Source organism: Taudactylus pleione, unplaced genomic scaffold (assembly GCF_031769625.1).
Source record: "Taudactylus pleione unplaced genomic scaffold, aTauple2 ptg000609l, whole genome shotgun sequence".
NCBI lineage: Eukaryota > Metazoa > Chordata > Amphibia > Anura > Myobatrachidae > Taudactylus > Taudactylus pleione.
Window position 1 is genome coordinate 16,083,787 of NW_028285011.1, and position 27,210 is coordinate 16,110,996.

A 27,210-nucleotide genomic window follows, 5' to 3' on the forward strand; every position below is an offset into this window, starting at 1 on the left:
TTGGGGGTTACAGCACCCTTTAACGGTCAAGCCAGCCGGCCCTTTACTTATGACACAGGCGCACGCTTGGCACTACTTTGTTGATGCACGTGCGGCTACTGCGCACACAATTCACAAACACAGAAAATAATTTTTTTTTTGGTTTGGACTGGAGTGTACTTTCGGGGGTTACAGCACCCTTAACGGTCAAGCCAGCCGGCCCTTTACTTATGACACAGGTGCACGCTTGGCACTACTTTGTTGATGCACGTGCGGCTACTGCGCACACAATTCACAAACACAGAAAATAATTTTTTTTTTGGTTTGGACTGGAGTGTACTTTCGGGGGTTACAGCACCCTTAACGGTCAAGCCAGCCGGCCCTTTACTTATGACACAGACGCACGCTTGGCACTACTTTGTTGATGCACGTGCGGCTACTGCGCACACAATTCACAAACACAGAAAATAATTTTTTTTTTTGTTTGGACTGGAGTGTACTTTCGGGGGTTACAGCACCCTTAACGGTCAAGCCAGCCGGCCCTTTACTTATGACACAGGCGCACGCTTGGCACTACTTTGTTGATGCACGTGCGGCTACTGCGCACACAATTCACAAACACAGAAAATAATTTTTTTTTGGTTTGGACTGGAGTGTACTTTCGGGGGTTACAGCACCCTTTAACGGTCAAGCCAGCCGGCCCTTTACTTATGACACAGGCGCACGCTTGGCACTACTTTGTTGATGCACGTGCGGCTACTGCGCACACAATTCACAAACACAGAAAATATATTATTTTTTTAGCACTTGGGGGGAGCACCCCTGATGGACAGAGCACCCCCTGGACAACACTACAGCACTCCTTTAGGACTGGGACACTGCATAGGACTTTGGAGTGGACACAGCCCCTATGGAGAACTGACTGCACAACACAGTCCAGCCAGCCCCTATGGACTTTGAAGTAGTGGACACAGCCCCTATTAACAACAGCAGCACAGCACAACACAGCCAGCCCCTATGGACTTTGAAGTAGTGGACAACAGCAGCACTACACTACACTACACTACACAGCCCTAACTCCCACCCTCCCTCTTCACTGTCCACAGCCGAGTGAGAAAATGGCGCCGACGCGGGTACCTTATATAGGATCCAAAACCCGCGAGACTCGGAAGGCGGGATGATGACGTTTTGCCTCGATTTCAGATCTGAGTCAGGCGGGAAAAGTCGAGCCTGACTCGGATCGGACTCGGATCGGGGGGGCTCGGAGGGGTTCGGATTTCAGAAATCCGAACCCGCTCACCCCTAATATATATATATATATGCTGCAGTCTGCCGGCACTCTCAACAGCACCACACCTGCCTCCGGTGCACAATCAAAACGATCCACAAAAGTAAAAAAAGAAGATCGGCACTCAGAGTAATCACAAAAAGCAAAAAGTGTATTGTAAACGGTCTACAGCCGTTTCTGGGCCGAAGCCCCGTCTTCAGGACCACAATACAGATAGAAACAAGTACTTGTTTCTATCTGTATTGTGGTCCTGAGGACGGGGCTTCGGCCCAGAAACGGCTGTAGACCGCTTACAATACACTTTTTGCATTTTGTGATTACTCTGAGTGCCGATCTTCTTTGTTTACTTTTATATATATATATATTTGTATTTATGTATACACACACTATATTATATATTCAACTTTTTTGTGATATTATGAAGGAATGAAGATTCCTGTATTTGTTTCATTCTAAATACTCAGTGCATATATATATATATATATATATATATATATATATAATCTCTTCACTGGCATACAGAAACGACATGGTGCACTGCGGATGTATTTGATTTTAGACATGATACTGCAAATTATAGTAAAACCCTTATCCATCCCACTGTAAGTTGTAATTACACAGGCAGCTCTAACAACTCAACCTGAGCACCGAGCAGAAAAGTTCATTTCCAGTCTGGCCATACAATTGGTGCAGCTGGAGGATGAATGTACAGTCAGTCAGAATGTCTTCATTGTTTGACAATCAGCATCTCAACTGGATGAATGGATGGATAGGTTAAGACTAGGGGTGAGCGGGTTCGGATTTCTGAAATCCGAACCCCCCCGAGCCCCCCCGATCCGAGTCCGATCCGAGTCAGGCTCGACTTTTCCCGCCTGACTCGGATTCTGAAATCGAGGCAAAACGTCATCTTCCCGCCTTCCGAGTCTCGCCGGGTTTTGGATCCTATATAAGGTACCCACGTCGGCGCCATTTTCTCACTCGGCTGTGGACAGTGAAGAGGGAGGGTGGGAGTTAGGGCTGTGTAGTGTAGTGTAGTGTAGTGCTGCTGTTGTCCACTACTTCAAAGTCCATAGGGGCTGGCTGTGTTGTGCTGTGCTGCTGTTGTTAATAGGGGCTGTGTCCACTACTTCAAAGTCCATAGGGGCTGGCTGGACTGTGTTGTGCAGTCAGTTCTCCATAGGGGCTGTGTCCACTCCAAAGTCCTGTGCAGTGTCCCAATCCTAAAGAGGTGCTGTAGTGTTGTCCAGGGGGTGCTCTGTCCATCAGGGGTGCTCCCCCCAAGTGCTAAAAATATAATATATTTTCTGTGTTTGTGAATTGTGTGCGCAGTAGCCGCACGTGCATCAACAAAGTAGTGCCAAGCGTGCGCCTGTGTCATAAGTAAAGGGCCGGCTGGCTTGACCGTTAAAGGGTGCTGTAACCCCCGAAAGTACACTCCAGTCCAAACCAAAAAAAAATTATTTTCTGTGTTTGTGAATTGTGTGCGCAGTAGCCGCACGTGCATCAACAAAGTAGTGCCAAGCGTGCGCCTGTGTCATAAGTAAAGGGCTGGCTGGCTTGACCGTTAAGGGTGCTGTAACCCCCGAAAGTACACTCCAGTCCAAACCAAAAAAAAAATTATTTTCTGTGTTTGTGAATTGTGTGCGCAGTAGCCGCACGTGCATCAACAAAGTAGTGCCAAGCGTGCGCCTGTGTCATAAGTAAAGGGCCGGCTGGCTTGACCGTTAAAGGGTGCTGTAACCCCCGAAAGTACACTCCAGTCCAAACCAAAAAAAAATTATTTTCTGTGTTTGTGAATTGTGTGCGCAGTAGCCGCACGTGCATCAACAAAGTAGTGCCAAGCGTGCGCCTGTGTCATAAGTAAAGGGCCGGCTGGCTTGACCGTTAAGGGTGCTGTAACCCCCGAAAGTACACTCCAGTCCAAACCAAAAAAAAAATTATTTTCTGTGTTTGTGAATTGTGTGCGCAGTAGCCGCACGTGCATCAACAAAGTAGTGCCAAGCGTGCGCCTGTGTCATAAGTAAAGGGCCGGCTGGCTTGACCGTTAAAGGGTGCTGTAACCCCCGAAAGTACACTCCAGTCCAAACCAAAAAAAAATTATTTTCTGTGTTTGTGAATTGTGTGCGCAGTAGCCGCACGTGCATCAACAAAGTAGTGCCAAGCGTGCGCCTGTGTCATAAGTAAAGGGCCGGCTGGCTTGACCGTTAAAGGGTGCTGTAACCCCCAAAGTACACTCCAGTCCAAACCAAAAAAAAAATTATTTTCTGTGTTTGTGAATTGTGTGCGCAGTAGCCGCACGTGCATCAACAAAGTAGTGCCAAGCGTGCGCCTGTGTCATAAGTAAAGGGCCGGCTGGCTTGACCGTTAAAGGGTGCTGTAACCCCCGAAAGTACACTCCAGTCCAAACCAAAAAAAAATGATTTTCTGTGTTTGTGAATTGTGTGCGCAGTAGCCGCACGTGCATCAACAAAGTAGTGCCAAGCGTGCGCCTGTGTCATAAGTAAAGGGCCGGCTGGCTTGACCGTTAAGGGTGCTGTAACCCCCGAAAGTACACTCCAGTCCAAACCAAAAAAAAAATTATTTTCTGTGTTTGTGAATTGTGTGCGCAGTAGCCGCACGTGCATCAACAAAGTAGTGCCAAGCGTGCGCCTGTGTCATAAGTAAAGGGCCGGATGGCTTGACCGTTAAAGGGTGCTGTAACCCCCGAAAGTACACTCCAGTCCAAACCAAAAAAAAATTATTTTCTGTGTTTGTGAATTGTGTGCGCAGTAGCCGCACGTGCATCAACAAAGTAGTGCCAAGCGTGCGCCTGTGTCATAAGTAAAGGGCTGGCTGGCTTGACCGTTAAAGGGTGCTGTAACCCACAAAGTACACTCCAGTCCAAACCCAAAAAAAAATTATTTTCTGTGTTTAGCCGCACGTATATATCAAATCGATATAACATAAATGGAGGACCAAACTTTCTCCGATAAAAATAAAATAGAGAAAGATCAAGAACCACTTCCTCCTAGTGCTGAAGCTGCTGCCACTAGTCATGACATAGACGATAACATGCCATCAACGTCGTCTGCCAAGGCCGATGCCCAATGTCATAGTAGAGGGCACATACAATCCCAAATGGCAAAGTTCAGGAAAATGACCTTGAAAAAGACATTTAAATCAGCTGAAGAGAAACGTAAACTTGCCAATATGCCATTTACGACACGGAGTGGCAAGGAACGGCTAAGGTCGATCCCTAGTATGTTCATGACTAGTGGTTCAGCTTCACATGACGATGGAAGCCCTCCTCCCACTAAAAAAATCAAAAGAGTTAAGCTGGCAAAAGCACAGCGAAGAACTGTGCTTTCTAAGAAGATATCACAAATCCCCAAGGAGAGTCCAAGTGTGGTGGTGGTTGCGATGCCTGACCTTCCCAGCACTGGACGGGAAGAGGTGGCTCTTTCCACCATTTGCACGCCCCCTGCAAGTGCTGAAAGGAGCACCCACAGTCCACTTGCTGATATGCAAATTGAAGATGTCACTGTTGAAGTACAACAGGATGAGGATACTGGTGTAGCTGGCGCTGAGGAGGAAGTTGGCGAGGAGGATTCTGATGGTGATGTGGTTTGTTTAAATCAGGCTCCGGGGGAGACAGTTGTTGTCCGTGGGATGAAAAAGCCCATCACGGTCATGCCTGGGCAGAAGACCAAACATTCCACCTCTTTGGTCTGGCAATATTTCTATCCAAATCCGGACAACAACTGTCTTGCCATATGTACCATATGTAAAGGTGAAATAAGTAGGGGTAGGGACGTCAACCACCTAGGAACATCCTCCCTTATACGGCACCTGCAGCGCGTTCATAAAAAGTTACTGTCAAGTTCAGAAACTTTGGCTAAGACCGTAAGCAGTCCAGGGACACCTAAATCCCGTTGTCCTGTTGTATCCAAGCGCCTGCAAACCACACCGTCAACTCCCTCCTCGTCAATTTCCTCCTTAGTTAGGATCGGAAGTAGTCCTGCAGGCCATGTCACTGGCATGACTGACTCTCCTATCCGGGATTCCTCCGGAGGATCCTGCATTGCTACGCCTACTGCTGCCGCTGCTGCTGTTGCTGCTGCTGGGAGTCGTTCATCATCCCAGAGAGGAAGTAGGAACACCACTACTTTTACTAAACAATTGACCCTCCAACAGTCCTTAGCGAGGAGGATGAAGTACGACAGCAGTCATCCTGAAGCAAAACGTATAACTGAGGCCTTGACTGCTATGTTGGTGTTAGACGTGCGTCCGGTATCCGCCATTAGTGCAGTGGGATTTAGACAATTGATGGAGGTAGTGTGTCCCCGGTTCCAAATCCCGTCTAGATTCCACTTCACTAGGCAGGCGATACCGAGACTGTACAGAAACGTCAGAAAAAGTGTCCTCAGTGTCCTGAAAAATGCCGTTGTACACAATGTCCACTTAACCACGGACATGTGGACAAGTGGAACAGGGCAGACTAAGGACTATATGACTGTGACAGCCCACTGGGTAGATGTATCACCTTACGCAGCAACAGCAGCAGCGTCACCAGTAGCAGCATCTCAGAAATGCCAGCTCGTTACAAGGCAGGCTACGCTGTGTATCACCGGTTTCAGTAAGAGGCACACCGCCAACAACCTCTTAGAGAAACTGAGGGAAATCATCGCCCAGTGGCTTACCCCACTTAGACTCTCCTGGGGATTTGTGATATCTGACAACGCCACCAATATTGTGCGGGCATTACATCTGGGCAAATTCCAGCACGTCCCATGTTTTGCTCACACAATAAACTTGGTGGTGCAGAATTTTCTGAAAAGCGACAGGGGCGTGCAGGAGACGCTTTGGGTGGCCCGAAAAATTTCTGGCCACTTTCGCCATTCAGCGACTGCGTGCCGAAGACTGGAGCGCCAGCAAACACTCTTGAACCTGCCCCGCCATCACCTGAAGCAAGAGGTTGTGACGCGGTGGAACTCAACCCTCTATATGCTTCAGAGGATGGAGGAGCAGCAAAAGGCCATACAAGCCTATACATCCACCTATGACATAGGCAAAGGAGGGGGTATGCACCTGACTCAAGCGCAGTGGAGAATGATTTCCGTGTTGTGCAAGGTTCTCCAGCCCTTCGAACTTGCCACACGTGAAGTCAGTTCAGACACTGCCAGCTTGAGTCAGGTCATTCCCCTCATCAGGCTTTTGCAGAAGCAGCTGGAGAAAGTGAAGGAGGAGCTAAGATGGAGCGATTCCGCTCGGCATGTGGGACTTGTGGATGAAGCCCTTCATTCGCTTTGCCAGGATTCCAGGGTGGTCAATCTGTTGAAATCAGACCACTACGTTTTGGCCACCGTGCTCGATCCTAGGTTTAAAGCCTATGTGGTGTCTCTCTTTCCGGCCGACACAAGCCTGCAGAGGTGCAAAGACCTGCTGGTGAACACACTGTCAGCTGAAGCGGAACGTGACACGTCAACGGCTCCTTCTTCATTTTCTCCTGCAACTGGGGCTGCCAGGAAAAAACTTAGGTATCCTAAGCAACCCGCTGGTGGTGATGCAGGGCAGGCAGGACCAAGTTTGGACATCTGGTCCGGACTGAAGGACCTGGCAACAATTTCTGACATGTCTACTGTCACTGCATATGATACTGTCACCATTGACAGAATGGTGGAGGATTACATCGGTGACAGCATCCAAGTAGGCATGGCAGACAGTCCATACCTGTACTGGCAGGAAAAAGAGGCAATTTGGAGGCCCCTGTACAAACTGGCTCTATTTTACCTGAGTTGCCCCCCCTCCAGTGTGTACTCCGAAAGAGTGTTTAGTGCAGCCGGGAACCTTGTCAGCGAAAGGCGTAGGAGGTTGCTTCCACAGAATGTGGAGAAGATGATGTTCATCAAAATGAATTATCAGCTCTTCCAGGGAGACCAGCCTCCAGAAGGTACAGAGGGACCTGTGGTGGTGGATTCAAGTGGGGACGAGTTAATACTTTGTGAGGATGAGGATGTACACACTGAAGAGGGTGAGGAATCGGTGGATGAGGAGGATGAGGATGACATCTTGCCTCCATAGAGCCAGTTTGTGCAGGGACACATTAATTGCCAGCTTGTTTTGTGGGGGCCCAAACGAACCAATCATTTCAGCCACAGTTGTGTGGCAGACCCTGGCGCTGAAATGATTGGTTTGTTAAAGTGTGCATGTCCTGTTTATACAACATAAGGGTGGGTGGGAGGGCCCAAGGACAATTCCATCTTGCACCTCTTTTTTTTCTTTGCATTATGTACAGTTTGGGGCCTAGTTTTTCAAACTGCCATCCTGTCTGCCACTGCAGTTTCACGCCTAGATGGGTCACGTGTTTGTGCCGCCCACTCGTGTCGCTTAGCATAGTCATCCAGCTACCTCGGTGCAACGTTTTGGACATAAAAACACTATTGTGAGGTGTGAGGTGTTCAGAATAGACTGGAAATGAGTGGAAATTAAGGTTATTGAGGTTAATAATAGCATAGGAGCAGAAAAACCTACAAATTCTGTGATTTTAGCTGTTTTTATGCTTTTTTTAAAAAAAATACAGATCCAAAACACAAAACCCAGAACCCAAAACACGGAAGGGTGGTTTTGGCAAAACCAATCCAGATCCAAAACACGAAGAAAGATCCAGATCCAAAACCAAAACACAAAACACGAAAAGTGGCCGGTGCACACCCCTAGTTAAGACTTTTCCTGCAAATCTAATGCATTTTATATGATATTCCATAAGGTAACATAAACACTTTGTACATTATCCTCAGTGCTTGGTTGAGTTTTTATGTGCCACTTCCCAACATCACTTTTAGTTGTATAGATGCTCTTTTCTTTGAAATATGTGGGAAAAAAAACTCGAGAAAGCATTAGATGTTACCATTGCTCATGCGCTTCTAGAGCAACAAACTGCTAAGTGTTTTTTTATGGAAATTGATAGTCATGAATTTTATTCCCTTGCTCTTTGCTGAAATACACAGTGTGACGGAATTTTAAATATTGAGCCTAATGTATAAAAAGTGCAGAGGTTCTCAAATGTTTCTGAATTTTGGACTGTATTAATAACTAGAGAGCTCATTTAATGAAGTCAGTGCAGTATCATCCTCAAAAGGGCATACAGTTTGAGACAATTTAACTCTGACATTTTTGTGAAATTCATTAGGAAATTATGCTGGGAAAATAGCCTGGTTAAAATGTGCCCTTTTAGCTGGTTTACTGCAGTATGAAATGAAAACTTGAGCAGGATGAAAGAAAGGAAAGCTATAGACAGAAAGTGGTCTACTGCATTACCTATAATAGAAAGCACCCTCAGCACATTGTATTACTTGATATACCGCTATTATCTACATAATTGTAAAGAAATATGTATGATTAGTGACATCACTGGGATTGATGACACCCAGTGTGGCAAATAAACCCCCAGCGTGTGTCTGAGGCACGCTCAAATAGGGGCGTGATCTCACTGGGAAGAGGTGTTGCCTCACAGTACACCCCTGGTTTAATCAACCCGGACATGCCGGCCTGCCCACAGAGACTCTCCCCGCACTGCTGGCTCCTTTTCAGTGACCAGGAGCCGGGCGCTGTGCAACAAAATCATCACAGTGCAACACCCAGCTCCATGTCACTCAGGAGGAGCCGGAATATTGGTGTCACCCCCTTGGCAACCACCCTTGTGTTGCTACTGTGTCTGATATTTCTATTGGCAGGATTCAAATTGTAAATAGTTATACAGAGATGCCCACTTGCAGCGGCACTCATCTGTTCACCATCAGTGCACCATTGCCGCACCATGTAAACTTTCCCTATGGCAGGTGTAATTTCTCCATCTGAACATGGCATCCTGTGTCTTCAGACGTAGTCGCAGTCAGTTACACACCCGCTTCTGGGTAGCCACCTCCATGTTACCTCCCAGGAATGCCCACTGAAATCCACAGCTCCAATATTGTTCTGCATCTCCCCCTGTGGTAACCTTCGGGACGCATGCACAGTGTGACTTGGAGGCATGAGCAGAATTTCAACATCAGTCAACTGTGTGCAGCATCAAATCTGCATCTACCTCTAAATCAGGCCCACATTATTTTGCTTAATTGCTTCTAGAACATTGCACAGAGTGACAGAATGTAGCAGGGGAAGGCAGCAGCTGCACAGAGCAGGGGGAAGGCATGGTTTACATTCTGGCCGCTTAAGATTGGTTGAGTGAGATGTAAAGCTATTTCGTTTTTGAAGAATAGAGATGCACAAGGTGATGTGTCTGTAGTTTCACTAAAAAAAGGTAAAGCTGCATACACATCGTTTAACGATAATCGTTTGAAAAAAAATCGTTCACTTTCTGAGTCATGCGCGTTCACGTTTGTAGTTTGTAGTTCAGTCAGACTTGTCAAATGAACGATTTTCAGTAAGGGAATATGCAAAAATCATTTGTAGTTCAAAAAAAAACTTTAAAAAAAACTTTAAAAAATCTGACAGATAATCTGACAAATAATCTGACATTAAATCGTTCATAAAATCGTCCATAGAATCGTTGGTACCAAAATCGTTCTGTGTGTTTATGCAGCTTTAGAGTTCAGCAAAATAGATTCCCCCCTTAGTGTTATTCTAGAATTATACCCCAACTTTTTTTATCTTATTATATTTAGAGGAATACCAAATATGGCCACTTATATACAGGTTTTGTGTATTTCTGACACAGGCCATATTTAAATTGGCTTGCTGTGAGCTTGGCCTGCTTTGATCACACCTAAAAAAAGCATAATTGAATCTCTACTGATGTGAAGAAAAATAGCTAAGAATACTGTGCAACTCTGGCCCTGATTCAGAGCCAGTCGCTCTGACAGAGCGCTCGCTCTGAATCAGGGACGTTTTTTTTTTTTAGAACGGCCTCCTGACCACCCACAGCTATAGCGAGCAGCCAGGAAGATGGTCGCGATGGTCAAGACCATCGCGACCATCGGGCTTGCGATGAGACCCTTGTGGAAGGGTCTCGTTGCCGCAAGCCCCAGAGAGATTTCGGCTCTAACAGAGTCGAAATCTCTCCCACTGACATCACTCGTAATGTCAGTGGGGCTGCCCCCAAACAGAGGCGTTCACATGGGAACGCCTCCGTTTGGGCAGCCACTCCCCCGGCCCACCCACCAAAGGGGGCATGCTGTCACTCAACATCGACAGCACGCCCCCTTTGTTGTGAGACACAGTTCCCGTCGCTATCCGGGTCTTGCCCATGCGCACGACGGAGTCGGCTCCATCGTTGCCATGCGCACTAGCTCACCGTCGACCTGGTTGCGAGCACTCAGCGCTTGCGACCGGGTCTGAATCAGGCCCTCTGTTCATGTCAACTGTCCACTTATCTTAATGATCTATTCATTTCAGTTAGGTTTCTACATGTAGTAGACATTACAACTAAAATACATAATAACATTTAAAATGGTGATTAATACTGCACTTTCCCTTTAATAGATTTAGTAAATAGGAAGTTGACCTGTAAATCACAAAAAAAACAGGATTTTATCTCTATTAGAACCCACCCTAAATGTTCCAGAAAGTAATCTCTTGCACTAAAACATATTCTCCTACTAGAGATTCAGGGGGTCATTCAGACCCGGTCGTTAGCGCCGATGCGCTCGGACCGGGTCGCAGGCCCCCCACAGAGCATGCGCACGACGGCGCCGTCGCGCGCATGCGTGAGACCCGCTACGACCGACAGCGCCGGTCGTAGCGGGTCTCGATCCAAAGGGGGCGAGCTGTCGATGTTGATTGACAGCTTGCCCCGTTTGGAAGGTGGGCCGGGGGGTGGCAGCCCAAACAGAAACGTTCCCATGGGAACGCCTACCGTTTGGGGGCGGCCCCACTGACATCAGTAGTGATGTCAGTGGAGAGCTTCCGGCTCAGACAAAGCCGAAAGCTCTCCGGGGCTTACGACAAGGGAGACCCTCAGGGGAAAACGCAGGATTTTTAGGGGGGGGTTTCCATTTGTATATGTATGTATGTATGTATGTATATATATATATATATACACATAAACACATTAAATTATATATATATATATATACACACACATTTTTTTTATATATATATATATACACACACACACATGTATGCATCTTACGTGTGTGTATATATATATATATATATAATATATACACACACACACATGTATGCATCATTATATATATATATATATATATATATATATATATATATATATATAAACACTATGTGTATGTGAGAGAGGAGTACTGTGTGGTTGACGCAGATAGAGGAGTGCGGTGCAGCTGGGTGTACTGACCTTCCTTCCTTACTGTACCGGTATGTCTGTTCAACCATCTTCTAAGCGCGGGGGGTGGCGTGGTGCAACTGCTGCCCTTGTGTGAGCCAGACTCCCTGTGGTCACCATGCTGCGCTCCGCCCACCGGGTCTCACGCTCCAACAGTGAGTGGCTACGTGAGTCCGTCGCTCCGGATCCAGTCTGGGAGCAGGGGAAGACTGTGTGCGGGCCTCGCTGCTGCTGCTCAGGGGCAGTGGGCGGGGCCTGACGAGTCCCGGGAGGAGGCGGCGTGGGCCAGCCAGTGTCTATCTGGCTGGACGGAGCTGCCTGCTGGCTGAGGATACACAGCGCGGTGGGGACTGATTAAGGAGATGGCACCAGCGATTGGCTGTTGCGGCGCTCTGCGCGTAGCACAGCCATACACTGCAGGACCCGCTCAGCATATTTTGCAATGACTGGGTTTGTCAGGGGGGGTTTCTGGGTACTCAGAAACCCCCCCTGCGTGCGCTAGTGACCCTACCCTAGGGTCTCGTCTTGACCATCGCGACCATCACCTTAGGCGGTCGTAAGGCTGTGGGTGTTAACCCACAGCCTTACCACCGCAAAGGAGGACATCTTGAAAATTCAAGACGTCCTCCCCTCATTCAGACCGACCGCACGCTCTGTCCGACCGGCTCTGAATGAGGTCCTCAATCTTGTTCAATTGAAAACATACCAGAAGTGATTTAAAGGTGATATTTCTAATAACCAATGAAATATGGAATATATAGTTAATTTTAATTCCACTTAAATACTTCTAACACAAGTTGTGACTTTTGCAAATAATTGTGTATATATATATATGATATCTGTATTAATTACTCTGTTGATTTCCCCAGTATAGTTACTATACTAGAGACTTCTTCAGATTTCCCACTGTATAATTACAACAATTGTGGTTGATCAACAAAAAATTATTTATATCTGTCACAGAAAATAATCATACCTCTTATTAATTTTTGTCCAAACCATATTAATGTTGTCATTGATCAGTTCCACTTTTCTGGTGTCATCAGAAGAATAGTCACGTAGAAGCTTTGATGCCAAATCATTTGCCACATCAACATTTATTTGCCATTGACGAAGTTCCTTGGAAAATTGCTGTGGGAGGAGAGGAATTATTGTACATTTACTAGATATGATAATGATAATAACAATGAGAAAAGCTTGTTCACCAGAGCTTTTGCTAACACTGATATGGTTAAAAAAACAGATTTATGGTTTATTTCTAGTTTTCTAGTCTATATTGTCTCGAACAATAAAATAAAAACTTGTAAAAAGATGTTGAAAATGATCTAAACTTGTTGTTTATAAAAGAAATATTGTAAGGAAAAAAAGATTGCTTATTTTGTATATTATTCATAAATTTGTATATTGATTGTAGCTTTTACTGAAATGCATGACAGCCATACGTACTATCACAATCAATTTATTACTGCTATAGCGTGCATCAAATTTGTTATGTAATTACTGCCATCTGCTGGAAACTAAACCTAAACGCATAGATAAAACAGCCTTTGCTTTTGGCTTGTGCTTTAAACATTGATTACACTTTTATATGACATGCAAGAAAGAAATACTGATACTTGGGCTTCAAACTCATGTGTTAGAATGGCTTAGGGCTTATAATCACATCATCCAAATAATTTAAAGATAAAAATAAAATTTCAACTGAATTCTAAGTTAAGGGAAGTTCATTACTTATTTTGCAGCACAGCTCTTTCAACAATCTCTCATTTAGGCAGCATTGCTCTTTATTGTGCAACATTACATTCTATGAAAAGTTATTTTAAAAAAATAAATTAAAAAGTAGAATAACCTTATGTGTTCCACAAATCAGTGGTTTAGCAATACAGGAAGCATGACAGCAAGCATTACCTATTCCTTTAGGGCCTATCTGCTATATCTTTTTTATTAATGCAATGCTCTGCTGACACGAAGGGTATAAGTATGTATTAAGATATACTTCTCGTTATCAAGTGTGTGTGCATTATAGATGGCTGGTTTACACGTCCCAGAGTTTTAACCAGGGGTGTAAATAGACCTAAGGGGGCCCCATAACAAAATGTTCATCCTCCCTCGCATCCTAATCCTCGCGGGCGACTTCTCCTTTAGCAGTGTGCTGCTACATGCACATCTGCCGACTCAGTATCCCCTCACTGACTGATGCTGCAGCATTAATGAGGAGAGACGGAGCCGGCTGGGAGAGTAGATGTGTCTGCAGTGCAGCAGCACACTGTTAAGAATGAAGAAGCCACCCGAGGGGATTAGCAGTGAGTGCGTGGCCAGCAGTGTAATTGGGTGTAGGGGGAGGGCCGGGCCCTGGAGGTGGAAAGGACACTGTAGCAGCCGCATCCCCTGCACCTACCTTACTTGCCTACTTTTGAAAACGAGTTTCAGGGAGATCATAGTCAGCAGTAGTATGCGTTGCGCGAGGGGGAGTGCCATGCTCCGCCCAAAGGGCGTTTCTAGCTTCCCCAATGAACTTATCTATTGCCACTCAGGGTTTTTTTTAAGCATATTACACACATACATATACTCATAAGTACACACACACAGCCCTCCACCACTGGTGTACAAAAGTATTCTGAGAAAGGAAAATAATTTATATAAAAAATATAATATACTGATTAATTAAAATAAAAATAAAGAGAAAACATGTATAGGTGAAAACATACCATATGCACTAATACACTACAAAAAAAATTGAAATCAACCATATTATAGTAAACTTAGGAGAAACATCAAAAAACCTTTTAAAGAAATAGATTTTACAGCATACTTTATATGACACCAATACATCATGTCACAAGTCATGTTCCAAGAGCAGCCAGCATTTGAGAAATGCTGAGTGTCATAGACCTAACAGTCCCATGAATGGATGTGGGTATGCTGAACATCAGCCTCCCACAACAGGTACAAGCATTCGTGTAATGGGCATCCCCTCCTGCTGTGAAGCAGACTATAGGGGAGATTCACTGAGCAAGCAGGGCACCATATGAGTAAACCTGCGAGATAGTGCAGGACCTGTGCTACTTTAACATGACAAGGAAGTAACCCTGTTGCTGTATAATATACATTGTAACTGGTCACCACCCGTCCCCATGACTGCACGATGAGCACCAGGAGGAAGTCACTCACCTCTCCTTAGATTAGGAATGCTGCAGAGCTTGGTCTCTTCCAGATACTGAAAGCCATGGGCAGGCAGTGTGCTGGAGGTGGGCAGGCAGTTCTCTGGTGGGCAGAGCAGCTAACTACAGAGCAGCGCTCACATGGGAGGCAGCAGCAGCACCCAGGGGGCGGGTCATTGTGTTACACTGCTGCTGCTGAGAAGAGAGGATTAATGAAAGAAGCCTTGTGATAGGCTGGAAGTTGCCTTGTTCTCATTGTCTGTTGATCCAGGGTATTTTTATAATTTTCTGGGGCAGCGGGAGACTCTACAGGGCACCAGGAGTCTCCCACAGGAATCGGAAGGGTAGGCAACTATGTCTAACACAAATGTGCTAAAACTTCAGGGTTCCTTTCCTTCGGTCTGTTTTAGATTTTCCAGTCAGACAGCAGCCTGATTAGAAGTTCACATAACACATTTCTCTCTATCTCACCACCTGGGAAAGGTAGATGAATGCCTAAAGAGAGAGTAAATTGTGTTTGTATGTGTGGATAACTAAACCTAGACGATATATTGGACGATTTGTCATTTTGGGATGAATCGGAAAAACAAATCAGCCAGTGTGTACACACTATTGAGTGCTCCTATGTGTCATTCATCACATATTCAGATCTGGCAACACCATGATTCTGGTTGTGACAGGAAAACAACATATCGGGTGGTCGTACACCAGATCGTGCAGTGTGTACGGACCAGATATATCGTCGCTGGGTACACACATCGTCTAGTGTGTACCCATCTTTACTTTGATGACATTTATGTGAACTGGACACTAGGGGGGAGATGTACTATAGCAGCACTTATTGTGCTTCCTGTATTAACATTTTGGCAGCTGGACTGGAGAATAGAAAACTCCCCCCTCTGTGCAAGACCCATAGTGCATCAGTCTAGTGCTGATGTGCTGTGTCTTACTTTGTGGCTGGTCCTTCTGCACATGCACGAGATCTTGCAAAACATCGCAAGATCTTGTATGTAGCCGGACCCCACAGAAGCCCCACAGATTTGTACACATACAGGCAGATAATATTACTGATATGGGGAAAAACGATAAGCCACAAAAATGTGATATTTATTTTTTAATGTGAATGATTTTGCCATTGCCATACAATAGTATGGCAACAGCAAAATAGTCAGATGTTTGCAGATAACGTAGAGAAAAGTGCTTTTCTCTGTTTTCCTTTCTTCACACATACTGAGGTTCGTTGTAAGTGTCAAATACATCTCTCTTAGATCCTTCCACCCGTACAGAGGGATGAATTATGCTAGTTAGTGCTGGACAGACCACAATAACCCTTGCTGTTTTTACCTTTATTTTACAGTTTAATAGCACTAGCTGCTGCTAATTACACCAAACTCAAGGTGTAGAAAGGTGTACACTGTACACTTTATCAGGCCTTTTGATCTACTGTATGCAGGTTGATGTGCTAGACTTTCTGAATTACAATCTTGACACTGGAATAGGGTAAGGTTTTGTCTTGTTGCTATTACTCTGCCATCTTGCATGATGTATAATTTGATATTTGACAATATATGTCTTAACATTACCTATACACTTTGCATGAGAAACTGATTTCTGTTAGGGAATACAGAGAAATATATTCTCAAGATTAGTGGAAGATTAGGGTTAAAATAATTTCTGTCTGATGCAAAATCCACTAGTAAATCAAGATAAAAGAACTGCAGAGCCTGTGTGCAGGGAGATCTGCTTTCTCCCTTTGTGCCGTGACAGTAAACGGGGGATTAGAGTCTCTGGGCAATGGGACAGTAAAAACAGACAAGTGTGGTATCTGCTGTAAGTGTTCACCACACCATGATGCAAAATGCAGTGCTGGGTAGAGTGTCTGAAGAGAGTGCCATGGAAATAATAGAACAGTATAGATACCAGAATCGATAGATTCCTATAGAGATTGGAGTGGGGGGTCCTGTGTGTATAGACATGTCATGCATTTTGCTGGGGCATGTTCTGCTGTTGACCAATCACAGAATTTTGGCAGGCATATATATACACTATGTGTGATCTTTTGGTGCATCCTCTCGATGTGTGATAAGTAATCAAACCTCTGCCCTACATTGGCAAAGAAAACTGTTTTTGGGTGACTGCTCACTGAAGAGGGGAATTCTGGAAGACAGACTGAAGGCTATAACCAGTCTACAGTTACCAGGTTACTTGCCAAATCTAAGAAGACCGGATCTACCGATGATATCAGGCACATTGTTAATTAACGTCTACGGATTTTCTCTCCAAATGATCAGCAAAAGCAAAATTGAATGTTTCTAATACTGTATGTCAACACGAACAGTGTTTTGAAGACTTCAGAAGATTGTCTCAAAGAACAGAGGTCGAGCACAAAGCCACTGATGACAAAGTTCAAAGTAGCATCAATCTGGACCATTAAAAAATTGTTTTCAAAGTAATTTTTAGTGACAAAAGTCACTTATACCTTTATGGCAATGAAGCAAGGGAATATGTATGTTGATTTGCACACAAAGAATTTGGTACCTGATTCAGAGTTGCTCGCAAGCGCTGTACACTTGCAAGCGGCTCGATGGTATGCGTACGTGCATGCGCATGTTTCGTTCTGCGCGTGCGCGAACTACTCTGTGTGATCGCAGCCCACTCGCTCGCCCAGCAAAGACAGCCTAGTGAAATTAGTGACAGGAGAGGCCGTTTGTGGGTGGTAACGGGGGCAGGACACTATTAATGGGGGAGTGGAGGTGCGAACGCAGACGTGCCTGGGTGTTTCCAAAGCCATTTTTAAGGTGTGCATAAGTAACAGGCAGCATCATAGTACATGTCACATGCCTGTTTTTTACACTGAAGTCCTCGCAGTGCTTGCTGTAGGGTAAGTCAACCACAAGTGCTGCAATCGCATCTGATGGGGCTTGATGTACCAATGTTTTAAAACACTTCCTAGAGATGATGTGCGCTAGTGGGCATCTCTACATAGGCTAGTGGGTGTCTGCATACACAGAGCGATTGCTTGCACAGCCAAAGTGGGTGTGCTTATGACTTGGTGAGCGATCGCTTCCCATGTCGTCACTTTGCCGAATTTGCATACGCTGGATGCGAGCGATCGCATCTAGCGAGCGGCTCTGAATGAGGTCCTTGGTCCAGAGTGTCTAATCATAATTGTGAAGCATCTGGTAAAAACCATGGTCTTAGAATGCATGTCAGCTGCTGGTGCTGGAAGTCTTCAAATCGTGGAAGAATTTACAAACGCTGCTAAGTCTATCACAACACTTGAGATAAGAATGCTTACCTCTGCAAAAGAAATGTTTCCAGATGAACATTTCTTTATTTCCAAGATTAGCAAAAGTCTTAAAATGGCCACACATATAAAGATTATCTGTCCAACCAGCCAACTAGTTGATTGGTTGGAATGAATATCTGGTAAGGTATGAAAGCAAATGACAATCAGCAATTTGCTCCCAAATGCCGGAAAATGGACAAAAACTGTTGTTTGAACAAATTGTTTGGATCAAACATTTAACAAACTGTCTGACGACCATTTTCATCTGTTTTCTGGCATTTAGGAGCTAATTGCTGATCATCATTTACTCCAATACTTACCAGATTTTCATTCCAACCAATCAACTAGTTGGCTGGTTGGACAGATAATCTTTAGATGTGTGGCCAGCTTTAAACATCACATAACATCAGGTTGCCGAATTGTCCTGGACAGTCCCTGATCTTAACACAATTGGCAATTTGTGGCACAAGGTTGGGTTCGTTTTTTGCTCTGGGATTAGAGCTACATTATCACTACTCACAGTTTTGTATTGCATAATTAAATCCATTTTAAGATATTGATTTGATGGGTTTTTTTATGTTTCATGCCCACCTGACTACAATGGATAATCTATTTTCTCTCATAATACGCAGTGCATATAAACCAATCTATAGCCAATTTAATTTTTCAATTTGTAAATCCTAATCCAACTAAGCTGGCAAGGCTTAACCATAAAGAAACATGAAATATAGAAATGAATAATGCATATGTTCAGTCTACAGAAAAGAATGTTTAATCTTCACGCTATTAGCTGGAAACAAAACATACTATAACATCAAGTATGTAAACAAATTAAATAAAATACAAAATTAACATTTACTTGTTCTTATCCCACCAGAACATTTAGAACATTTTACTAATTTTCTATGTGAAGGAAATAATTTTTTTTTAAAAAATCTGAATTACAGATGTGTCCTCATACATCTAGCCGCAATACGCCGAGCAGTAAGACTTACCTGGCGTGAGTGAGCTGTCAGGTCCCATGCTACTCTGCTAGCATTGAGCAGATTTTATTGCCGAGATATATAAGTGTCGCATATCAAATTAATCAGCACAGGCTGCTGGTTCGTCCTCGTTGCAAAACAATTGTGACATAGACGCATTTTTGGCAAAAATAAACATGTAAAAAAAGACACCCAGCGCTAGCAGAGTCTCACGGGACCTGGCGCGCTGAGAGGTGATTTTTAGCGTGACTGCAGCAAATATGTATAAGTACATATCTGTACAAACCTTACAGTTGGCCAAATGAAGAACACTCTCCAGGAGGTAGATGTATATGTGTCAAAGTCAACAATCAAGAGAAGACTTCACAAAAGTGAATAAAGAGGGTTCACCACAAGATGCAAACCATTGGTGAGCCACAAAAACAGGAAGACCAGATTAGTTTGCCAAACAACATCTAAAAAAGCCATTATAGTTCTGGAACAACATCCTATGGACAGATGAGACAAAGATCAACTTGTACCAGAGTGATGGGAAGAGAAGGAAAGGAACTGCTCATGATCCAAAACATACCACCTCATCAGTGAAGCATGGTGGTGGTAGTGTCATGGCGTGGGCATGTATGGCTGCCAATGGAACTGGTTCCCTTGTATTTATTGATAATGTGACTGCTGACAAAAGCAGCAGAATGAATTCTGAAGTGTTTTGGGCAATATTATATGCTCATATTCAGTCAAATGCTTCAGAACTCATTGGACGGCGCTTCACAGTGCAGATGGACAATGACCCGAAGCATAATGCAAAAGCAACCAAAGAGTTTTTTAAGGCTAAAAAGTGGAATGTTATGCAATGGCCATGTCAATCCCCTGACCTGAATCCGATTGAGCATGCATTTCACTTGATGAAGACAAAACTGAAGGGAAAATGCCCCAAGAACAAGCAGAAACTGAAGACATTTGCAGTAGAGTCCTGGCAGAGCATCACCAGGGATGAAACCCAGCATATGGTGATGTCTATGCGTTCCAGACTTCAGGCTGTAATTGCCTGCAAAGGATTTGCAACAAAGTATTAAAAAGTGACAGTTAGATTTAGGATTGTTTAGTTTGTCCCATTACTTTTGGCCCCTTAAAACGTGGTAGGCACATATAGAAACCGTTGTAATTCCTACACCATTCACCTGATTTGGATGTAATTACCCTCAAATTAAATCTGAAAGTCTGCAGTTAAATCACATCTTGTTTGTTTAATTTCAAAGCCATTGTGGTGGTGAATAGAGGCCAAAATATGAAAATTCTGTCAATGTCCCAATATTTATGGACCTGACTGTATATTGTGTATGCCATTACTAAAATGTATTATTACTGACATGTACTAAAAGCTATAAAAGAATCTATCATAGAAAAGGCATTTTAACGTCTTTTTACTATTGTTGCAATTTCAAAGCAATGGAGTTAGGCCCTCATTCAGAGCCACTCGCTAGCGGCAGTACGCTCGTTCCGAGCGATGTTCGCACATCTGCGCATGCGTACGGATCGTTATACGCATGCGCGAACCAGTCAGTGCGGCCGAAATTCATGTGCTCGCAATATAGCGAATGCCTGCTATTTTGAGTGACAGAATGAAGCGTATGTGGGTGGTAACAGGGGAAGGTGCTTGAAAACGGGGAGTGGAGATCAGAACGCAGGCGTGCTTAAAGGTCAAAACGTGCGTTTTATGGGTGTGCATAATTAATACAGCAGCGTCATTGACCACGTCACTGGGTTATTTTATAGCCAGAACTGCTCGCAAGATTGTGGTAGCAAAAACCAACCACAAGAATAGCGAGCAGTTCATACGCTGGTCGATGTACTCGATTAATCTAATAAATAGCGGACATGACGTATGGTGCGAGCGGCCAGGGGGCGTTTTTAACAAATAAACGAGCGTATGTTTTGCTCGCTCGTTCAGACTTAGAGGTGTGAACAGTCTGCAATTTGCGAACGGATCATTTGAATAGCCACCCCTTGTTTTTGAACGAACGACCGCAAATAGCGAACGGCTCTGAATCAGGCCCTTAATTTGTTATTTCTACGACATATCAGATACTGTAGTCAAATTCCTAAAAATGATTTCTACATTTTGGCGTCAACATTTCATATGTCTACTTTCTGCATATGTCGACATTTTCCAGGTGTCACCATTTATGATGTCAACATTTTAATCACGTCAACATTAGAACTGTCGACATTCTAGTGTTGAGAGTGAGGTGGCCCAATGGATGAGAGAGACGCGACTTAACAGGAGACAGGTATTTGGGATGCCAACAGCCACAATACCGGCGTCGGAATCCCATCAGCGTTAGGGTTAGGCAATAGGGGTAGGGTTAGGTTTAGGGTTTGAGGAGGGAGAGGTTAGGTTTAGGCACTAGGGGGGAGGGTTAGGGTTAGGGGTAGTGGTAACGGTTAGTGTTAGGTTCTTTACATAGTGCTGTCAGGATTCTCTCAGTTGGGAAGCTGCTGTCGGTATTCTGCCCAGCGGCATCCCGACCCCGACCACCGGGATCCCATACCCACATATATATATATACATATATATATATATATATATATATATGTGCACATATCTCCAGTACAGCTGGGAGCTAAGCAACAGAGCCTGCCTGCCATGCCCTAATGTCGCCTTGTCTGTAATCTGGCTCTGCCTCAGACTATAAAACACAGAGGTAGATAGGACAGAATACAGTCAGCTACACACACAGCGGGGTCAATGAACTTAATAAGTCTATTCAATTGTCAATTTGAGAAACAAGGAGTTAAAAAATTCCCAATTGCCCAAAAGCACCACTCTGTACCCATTACACAGGAGCCAAATTTTAGTCAAAAGTCAAATGGATGGAACAGTTTATTGTTAGTATGGGAGTACGTGCCTTGAGCTTTGTTTACTTCCAGGTCCAAATAAACTGAAGGCCGGCTGAATGCGTTACTGCGCATGCTGTCTTCTTCTGCCATCCTCTATAGGGAGAGGACATACCCCTGTGTCTCCATAATGGAGACTGTGTATATACAGTTAAGACTGCTTATATAGATATATCAGCACCTCTGGTTATATTAGCACCACTGTCACCACTGGCTATAGAAATGTTTTACATGACTGTGCTCATTGTACTGTGTATTTACCCTGCTGTTCCTGGCTGTATCTGGCCACACAGTTACTTGCCTGCTGTGTACACTGTGTGCCAAGCATTCCTATTATAATGCCTGCATTCACCTTTGTTGTACCCTCCAACCTGTTCCTCACGGTTAATAAACCTTCAACCTCCTTGGTTAGGATATTTATTGTGTGGACTAACATTAATTACACATCTGCTGACACCTATCACACCATAGGTTCTGACAATATCTATCACGCTAATCACCTTGAGCAGCTTGTGATTTTCCTTACAAATTGTATTTCCTATACAAACTTTATTTTGACTTTCTAGGCTGTAATGTTATATGTGACCACTCTTCCTAGCTCTTACACACTTTCCACTTGTTTTATAATAATGACTAACTCTTTTATTAGCCCAAGTTTCTGAGACAATCTATTCCTGTTAACCTGACAAAGCCTTAATGAAATGTTTCAGGATGTATATGCATTAAAGCCATGTCTATAGCTTTCATTGTCAGAGTTGAAATTTTGAGTTCCTTATGAAATTTAACAAGCACAATTAACTGGAAAGCTTCATATGCTGACAGCAGAAAGTTGGTGGCTAAAACAATTCTTTATAAAGTTGGGGAAATATACTATAAAGCTATAAGAACTTTCCTTGGTTTCCATCATTAAGGTTACAGTTCATTCAACATTTACTATTAAAAATAAATGTCTAAAATAACAAAGGCAAAAATGTATTTGCTAGTGAAGAATATACTGTACACCACCAAGAAATTAGGAACAAAGATCTAAGGAAAATACTACTTTGTCTAAATTGGATACCTGTATTTCCTACCCTTCAGAAAATTAAGGGATGCCAAATATATAATGATGCTTATCTGACTCGTTTATTAATGATGGATTCTCTGGTGACAGCCAAATGTCTTTATGAACAGGTAAATCAGACAAAGCCCAGGCAGGCAGCTATGAATAAACCCTCCCTAAAAGATATAGAAGGGCATTGACCTGTCAATAAAAATTGTGTCGGTGGTAAATTGTGGTGGGCTGAGCCCATAACTGTCGTACTTGGACTGGATTATTCTCTCTGGCAACCAATATAAATAATGACTGTTAAGCCGTTTAGTTAGATACTGTAAAACTAAGATAGCTAGGTAAAATATATTTCTGCATAGAACACATTGCCATTATATAATCCATAATTACAAAAGTAAAGTGGATAATCCCCTTCCACAACTTTTAATTCTTTAGTTTGACTTTTATTTAGTTCTCCTGTTACAAACTCACCGCGCTCTGCTAAACTATACTGTTTCTCCCCCCCCTGCCCCCCAGTTTTACTACTTGCTGGACAGCAGGGACTTTTTACTATTATCCACATATTTGTATCCTAATATCTATATTTTTTTCTGTGAAGATTAATTTACAGTAACAGGTTTAAGGAGGACAAATGATGGTAATTAAGGTCATAATTAAAAAATACACCATGTAAGCACTACAGGGGCTTATGATTGTTAAATTGCCCAAAAGGAATAAAATGCACTCAGAAGAACAAGCACAGCACAATCTGCAGAGATCCAGCTCTGCTTTCTTTTTGGCTTTAAAATGAATGTTCCAGTGCTTGAAAGACATGACTCTCATACAGGTAGCTCTTCTAAATAAAAGTGTACTTTCTTTATTCAACAAAAAGCATAATAATTGGTTGCCTTTTAAGGTTATTAAAAACAGATGTAAGCAAGAATAAAATTGTGCACAATCTATCAGTGGCTTTGCAGTTTCCTTCAGGTAGAATGTATTGCTCTTAGGGCTCTTTAGCATGAATACATTTATCACTGAAGGTCCAATCAGCATTTGTACACGGGTATTGTATTGAAACATAATTTGTACTATAAGTATCAATGTCTATGTTCAAAGCCAGAGATGCTATTTTTACTACATGCTGGGCAAAGCTGTACAGCTATAAGTTAGCTATCTTAGCACAGCTGATGAAGAATCCATGCACCTGGGACCTACTCCAATCCAGCTGCCACTGGCTGAGGATCTTAATAAGGAGTTAATCAAAAGCAGGTGATGCTTTGTAGTTCCAGATGTACAAAATGGTAGTGTACATTTTATGAAAAGTAGCATTCCCGGTATGATAAAGCTAAGAGATAGCGTTTCTATCACTTATATACAGTTGCAGCACTGATGATCATGCCAATGGAGAGATCCCATTTTCTAACTCACCTGGCTTCCCTTCTTCATTACAGTACATACAGTATGTGCACATTTTAGTACATAGCTTTTCTGCAGTGTCCTATCACAGTGTCCTATCACAGTGTCCTATCACAGTGTCCTATCACAGTGTCCTATCACAGTGTCCTATCACAGTGTCCTATCACAGCGTCCTAACACAGCGTCCTATCACAGCGTCCTAACACAGCGTCCTATCACAGCGTCCTATCACAGCGAGCCATGGGAAGTCTACAGATACAAAACATCTACCAACTTGCCAAATGGATAACTATATTGCTGTGAGTTTGGATTCCTTTACATTATGCTAATGTCATGGACATTAAATTAAGTAATACATGACAGAAACATCATCAATATACCATATTATGGAGAGAGCACTGGTTGGGGAAATAACTCAGGGAAAGATCTCTGATGAATCTCTTCTTATCTGTTGGGTTCTGTTTACAACTGTCCACAGGAGACCACACAATGTACAAACACAGGAGATAAAACATGCATGTACTGTCACTTGCACAATATAAATGCCGTATATTTGTTCTATATGTAAACTTTACTGTTGGGTTATATGTGTTTTGTGTAAACTAGAAGTATGTGCTATACACATAAAAAATGTGTTATTTATTATATGACAAAGCTGGGAGAGAGATAAAATTGTGAGAGATAAAGTACTAACCAATCAGCTTCCAATTTACATTTTGCTGGCTGTGTTTAAGAAATTATAGTTAGGAGCTGATTGGTTACTAATTTATTTGTTACAATTTTATCTCTCTCCCAGATTTGATACATAGGCCCCTTAATCTTTTAACAGTTTACAGGAGGAACACTACAGCTGTATTAAAAATGTATACAGACCTTGAGATCGGTATTCTGTTTCTTCAGTGACTCAACTGTATATGATATTTCCTGCCAAGATTCAATCCTTCCCTTTGCTTTCTCTAACACCTGTTCTGCCTCCCGACGAGCATCTTGCCACTGCGTGGAATCCTTCAGCATTTCCTGGAGCTGTTGTCTTCGATTCTGAAGGTGGCATTGTACGTCCTCCCACTGGTTTTGTATTTTTTCAACTGCAAAACAGAAATTTACTAATAGTATGTAAAGTTATGCTACTAATAATATGTAGTACTGTGATATTTCCAAAATAATATTTTTCTAATGAGAGGCACACTAGGATCTAACACTGTTTAGAACATGTTAGCTACATGCATGAAGTTTTCAAAATTAGGGGGAGATGTATCAAACCTTGGAGACAGGTCTATGTATTAAGCCTTGTAGAGAGATAAAGCGGACGGATATAAAGTTCCAACCAATTACCTCCTAGCTATAATTTTTCAAACACAGCCTGTAATGTGACAGGAGCTGATTTGCTGGTACTTTATCTCTGTCCACTCCATCTCTCTCCAAGGCTAAGTACATAGACCCCCTTGTAGGCTAAGCATACATCGCTACTAAGGGCATTTAGCATTCATTTATGTGACTTGGATGATATCTTAATTTTTAAGTTATAAATAGAGTACTTAGCAAACACCAAGCAAACTTTTTTATTTCAGAAGTAAACTGTTAAGAACAGAACACTGGAAATTCGCTCATTCAAAAAATGCAAGAGGGGGAGAGTCATTTTATTCTATACACGCAATAAATATTGGGAAGTTTTTTAGTGTAATGTAACAAACTCGTCTTGATAAAATAAAAATATGTAAATATATTAGAAAATATGTCTATGTCCCAAAGCACTTATATGTAGAGTTGACCGGGTCCGGTTCTCAGAGAACTGACAACAGCCGAATTTAGGGATTCCTGGTCGAACCGATTCCAAATTTGGAATCACTTTGGGCTACTGAATCAAAAAGGGTGCCGGTCTGATCTTCTCGTGTTTCGGTACTTTAAAACTGAACTTGGGATTTGGATTGCATGTAAACAGGTCATAATTACATTATTTTATTTTTCAAAAAATACAGATCCAAAACAAAAACACATGAGGGTGGTTTTGCAAAACCAAAACACGAAGCTGACTCTGGATCCAAAACCAAAACACGGGGGCCGGCACACATCTCTACTTATATGTTCATGTTTTATATATAACGTAGTTCTAGAGTTAGTTAAAACATTGTAGTTGACAGTGACCTTTCTATTCATCATCACGTATAATGTCTTATTCTGCAGGTCACAGTCCAAGTCTTGGCATCATATGCTCCAAATTATGAAACCTTCTCTCTTTTACCCAGCTAAATATCAGATTGTATTTCCGTGTAATAATACCTCAGCAGAGTGTTTTAATTATCATGTTTTTTTTTCTGCCAGAGTATTCAATTCAACACATTAAAGCCCACATTAACACCAGTTAATCCAGTTATCACTTTCAAGGGTAGAAATCACAAGAATCCTCTACCCTGCACATTGTTGGTTTGTAGTTCTGTATTTAACTTATTTGAAAGGTATGTACTAATGCTTGCACTAAACTGCCAATCAGTGTGTTTAATGTGATCAGTTGTGACATGGAAACACTGAAAATGTTGTAAGGTTTTGGGTTGCAATGGGCAGCATGTAATTGTACAGGAACCAGAAAAAGCATATCGCATACAATCACTGTTGTCCCTCTCGGCCCAGGAGCAGCTTACATTTTCTGTATCAGCAGTGTGTCACAGCCAATCACATGACATACAGTATGTTTAGTACATGGAATATAGGGCTTTACCAACCCTTTTAAAAATAGTACATAATGAAAAAGAGCAAAACGCTAAAACCTAAACAAAGTATCCCAACTTAATATTCCTGATTTATAAATTGTAAAAAATATTCCACACCCCAATTTAGCCAAACCAATCCCCCATTTCCAGTTAGGGATCGACTCTCACATCTCTTTTGACATCTGATACTG

At 43.0% G+C, this 27,210-nt stretch overlaps 1 protein-coding gene across 3 annotated transcripts in view; it reads right to left on the bottom strand.

The window, feature by feature from the left end:
• DMD (dystrophin) overlaps positions 1-27,210 on the bottom strand; it is a 2,214,077-nt gene that overhangs the window by 812,347 nt on the left and 1,374,520 nt on the right. For all 3 annotated transcript variants that reach the window (XM_088454197.1, XM_088454193.1, XM_088454194.1), the window contains 2 exons: positions 25,188-25,399; positions 12,520-12,674 (listed from right to left, as the gene is read on the bottom strand). In XM_088454197.1, coding sequence (XP_088310323.1) covers positions 12,520-12,674; positions 25,188-25,399 — 367 coding nt within the window. The remainder of the gene's footprint in view (positions 1-12,519; positions 12,675-25,187; positions 25,400-27,210) is intronic.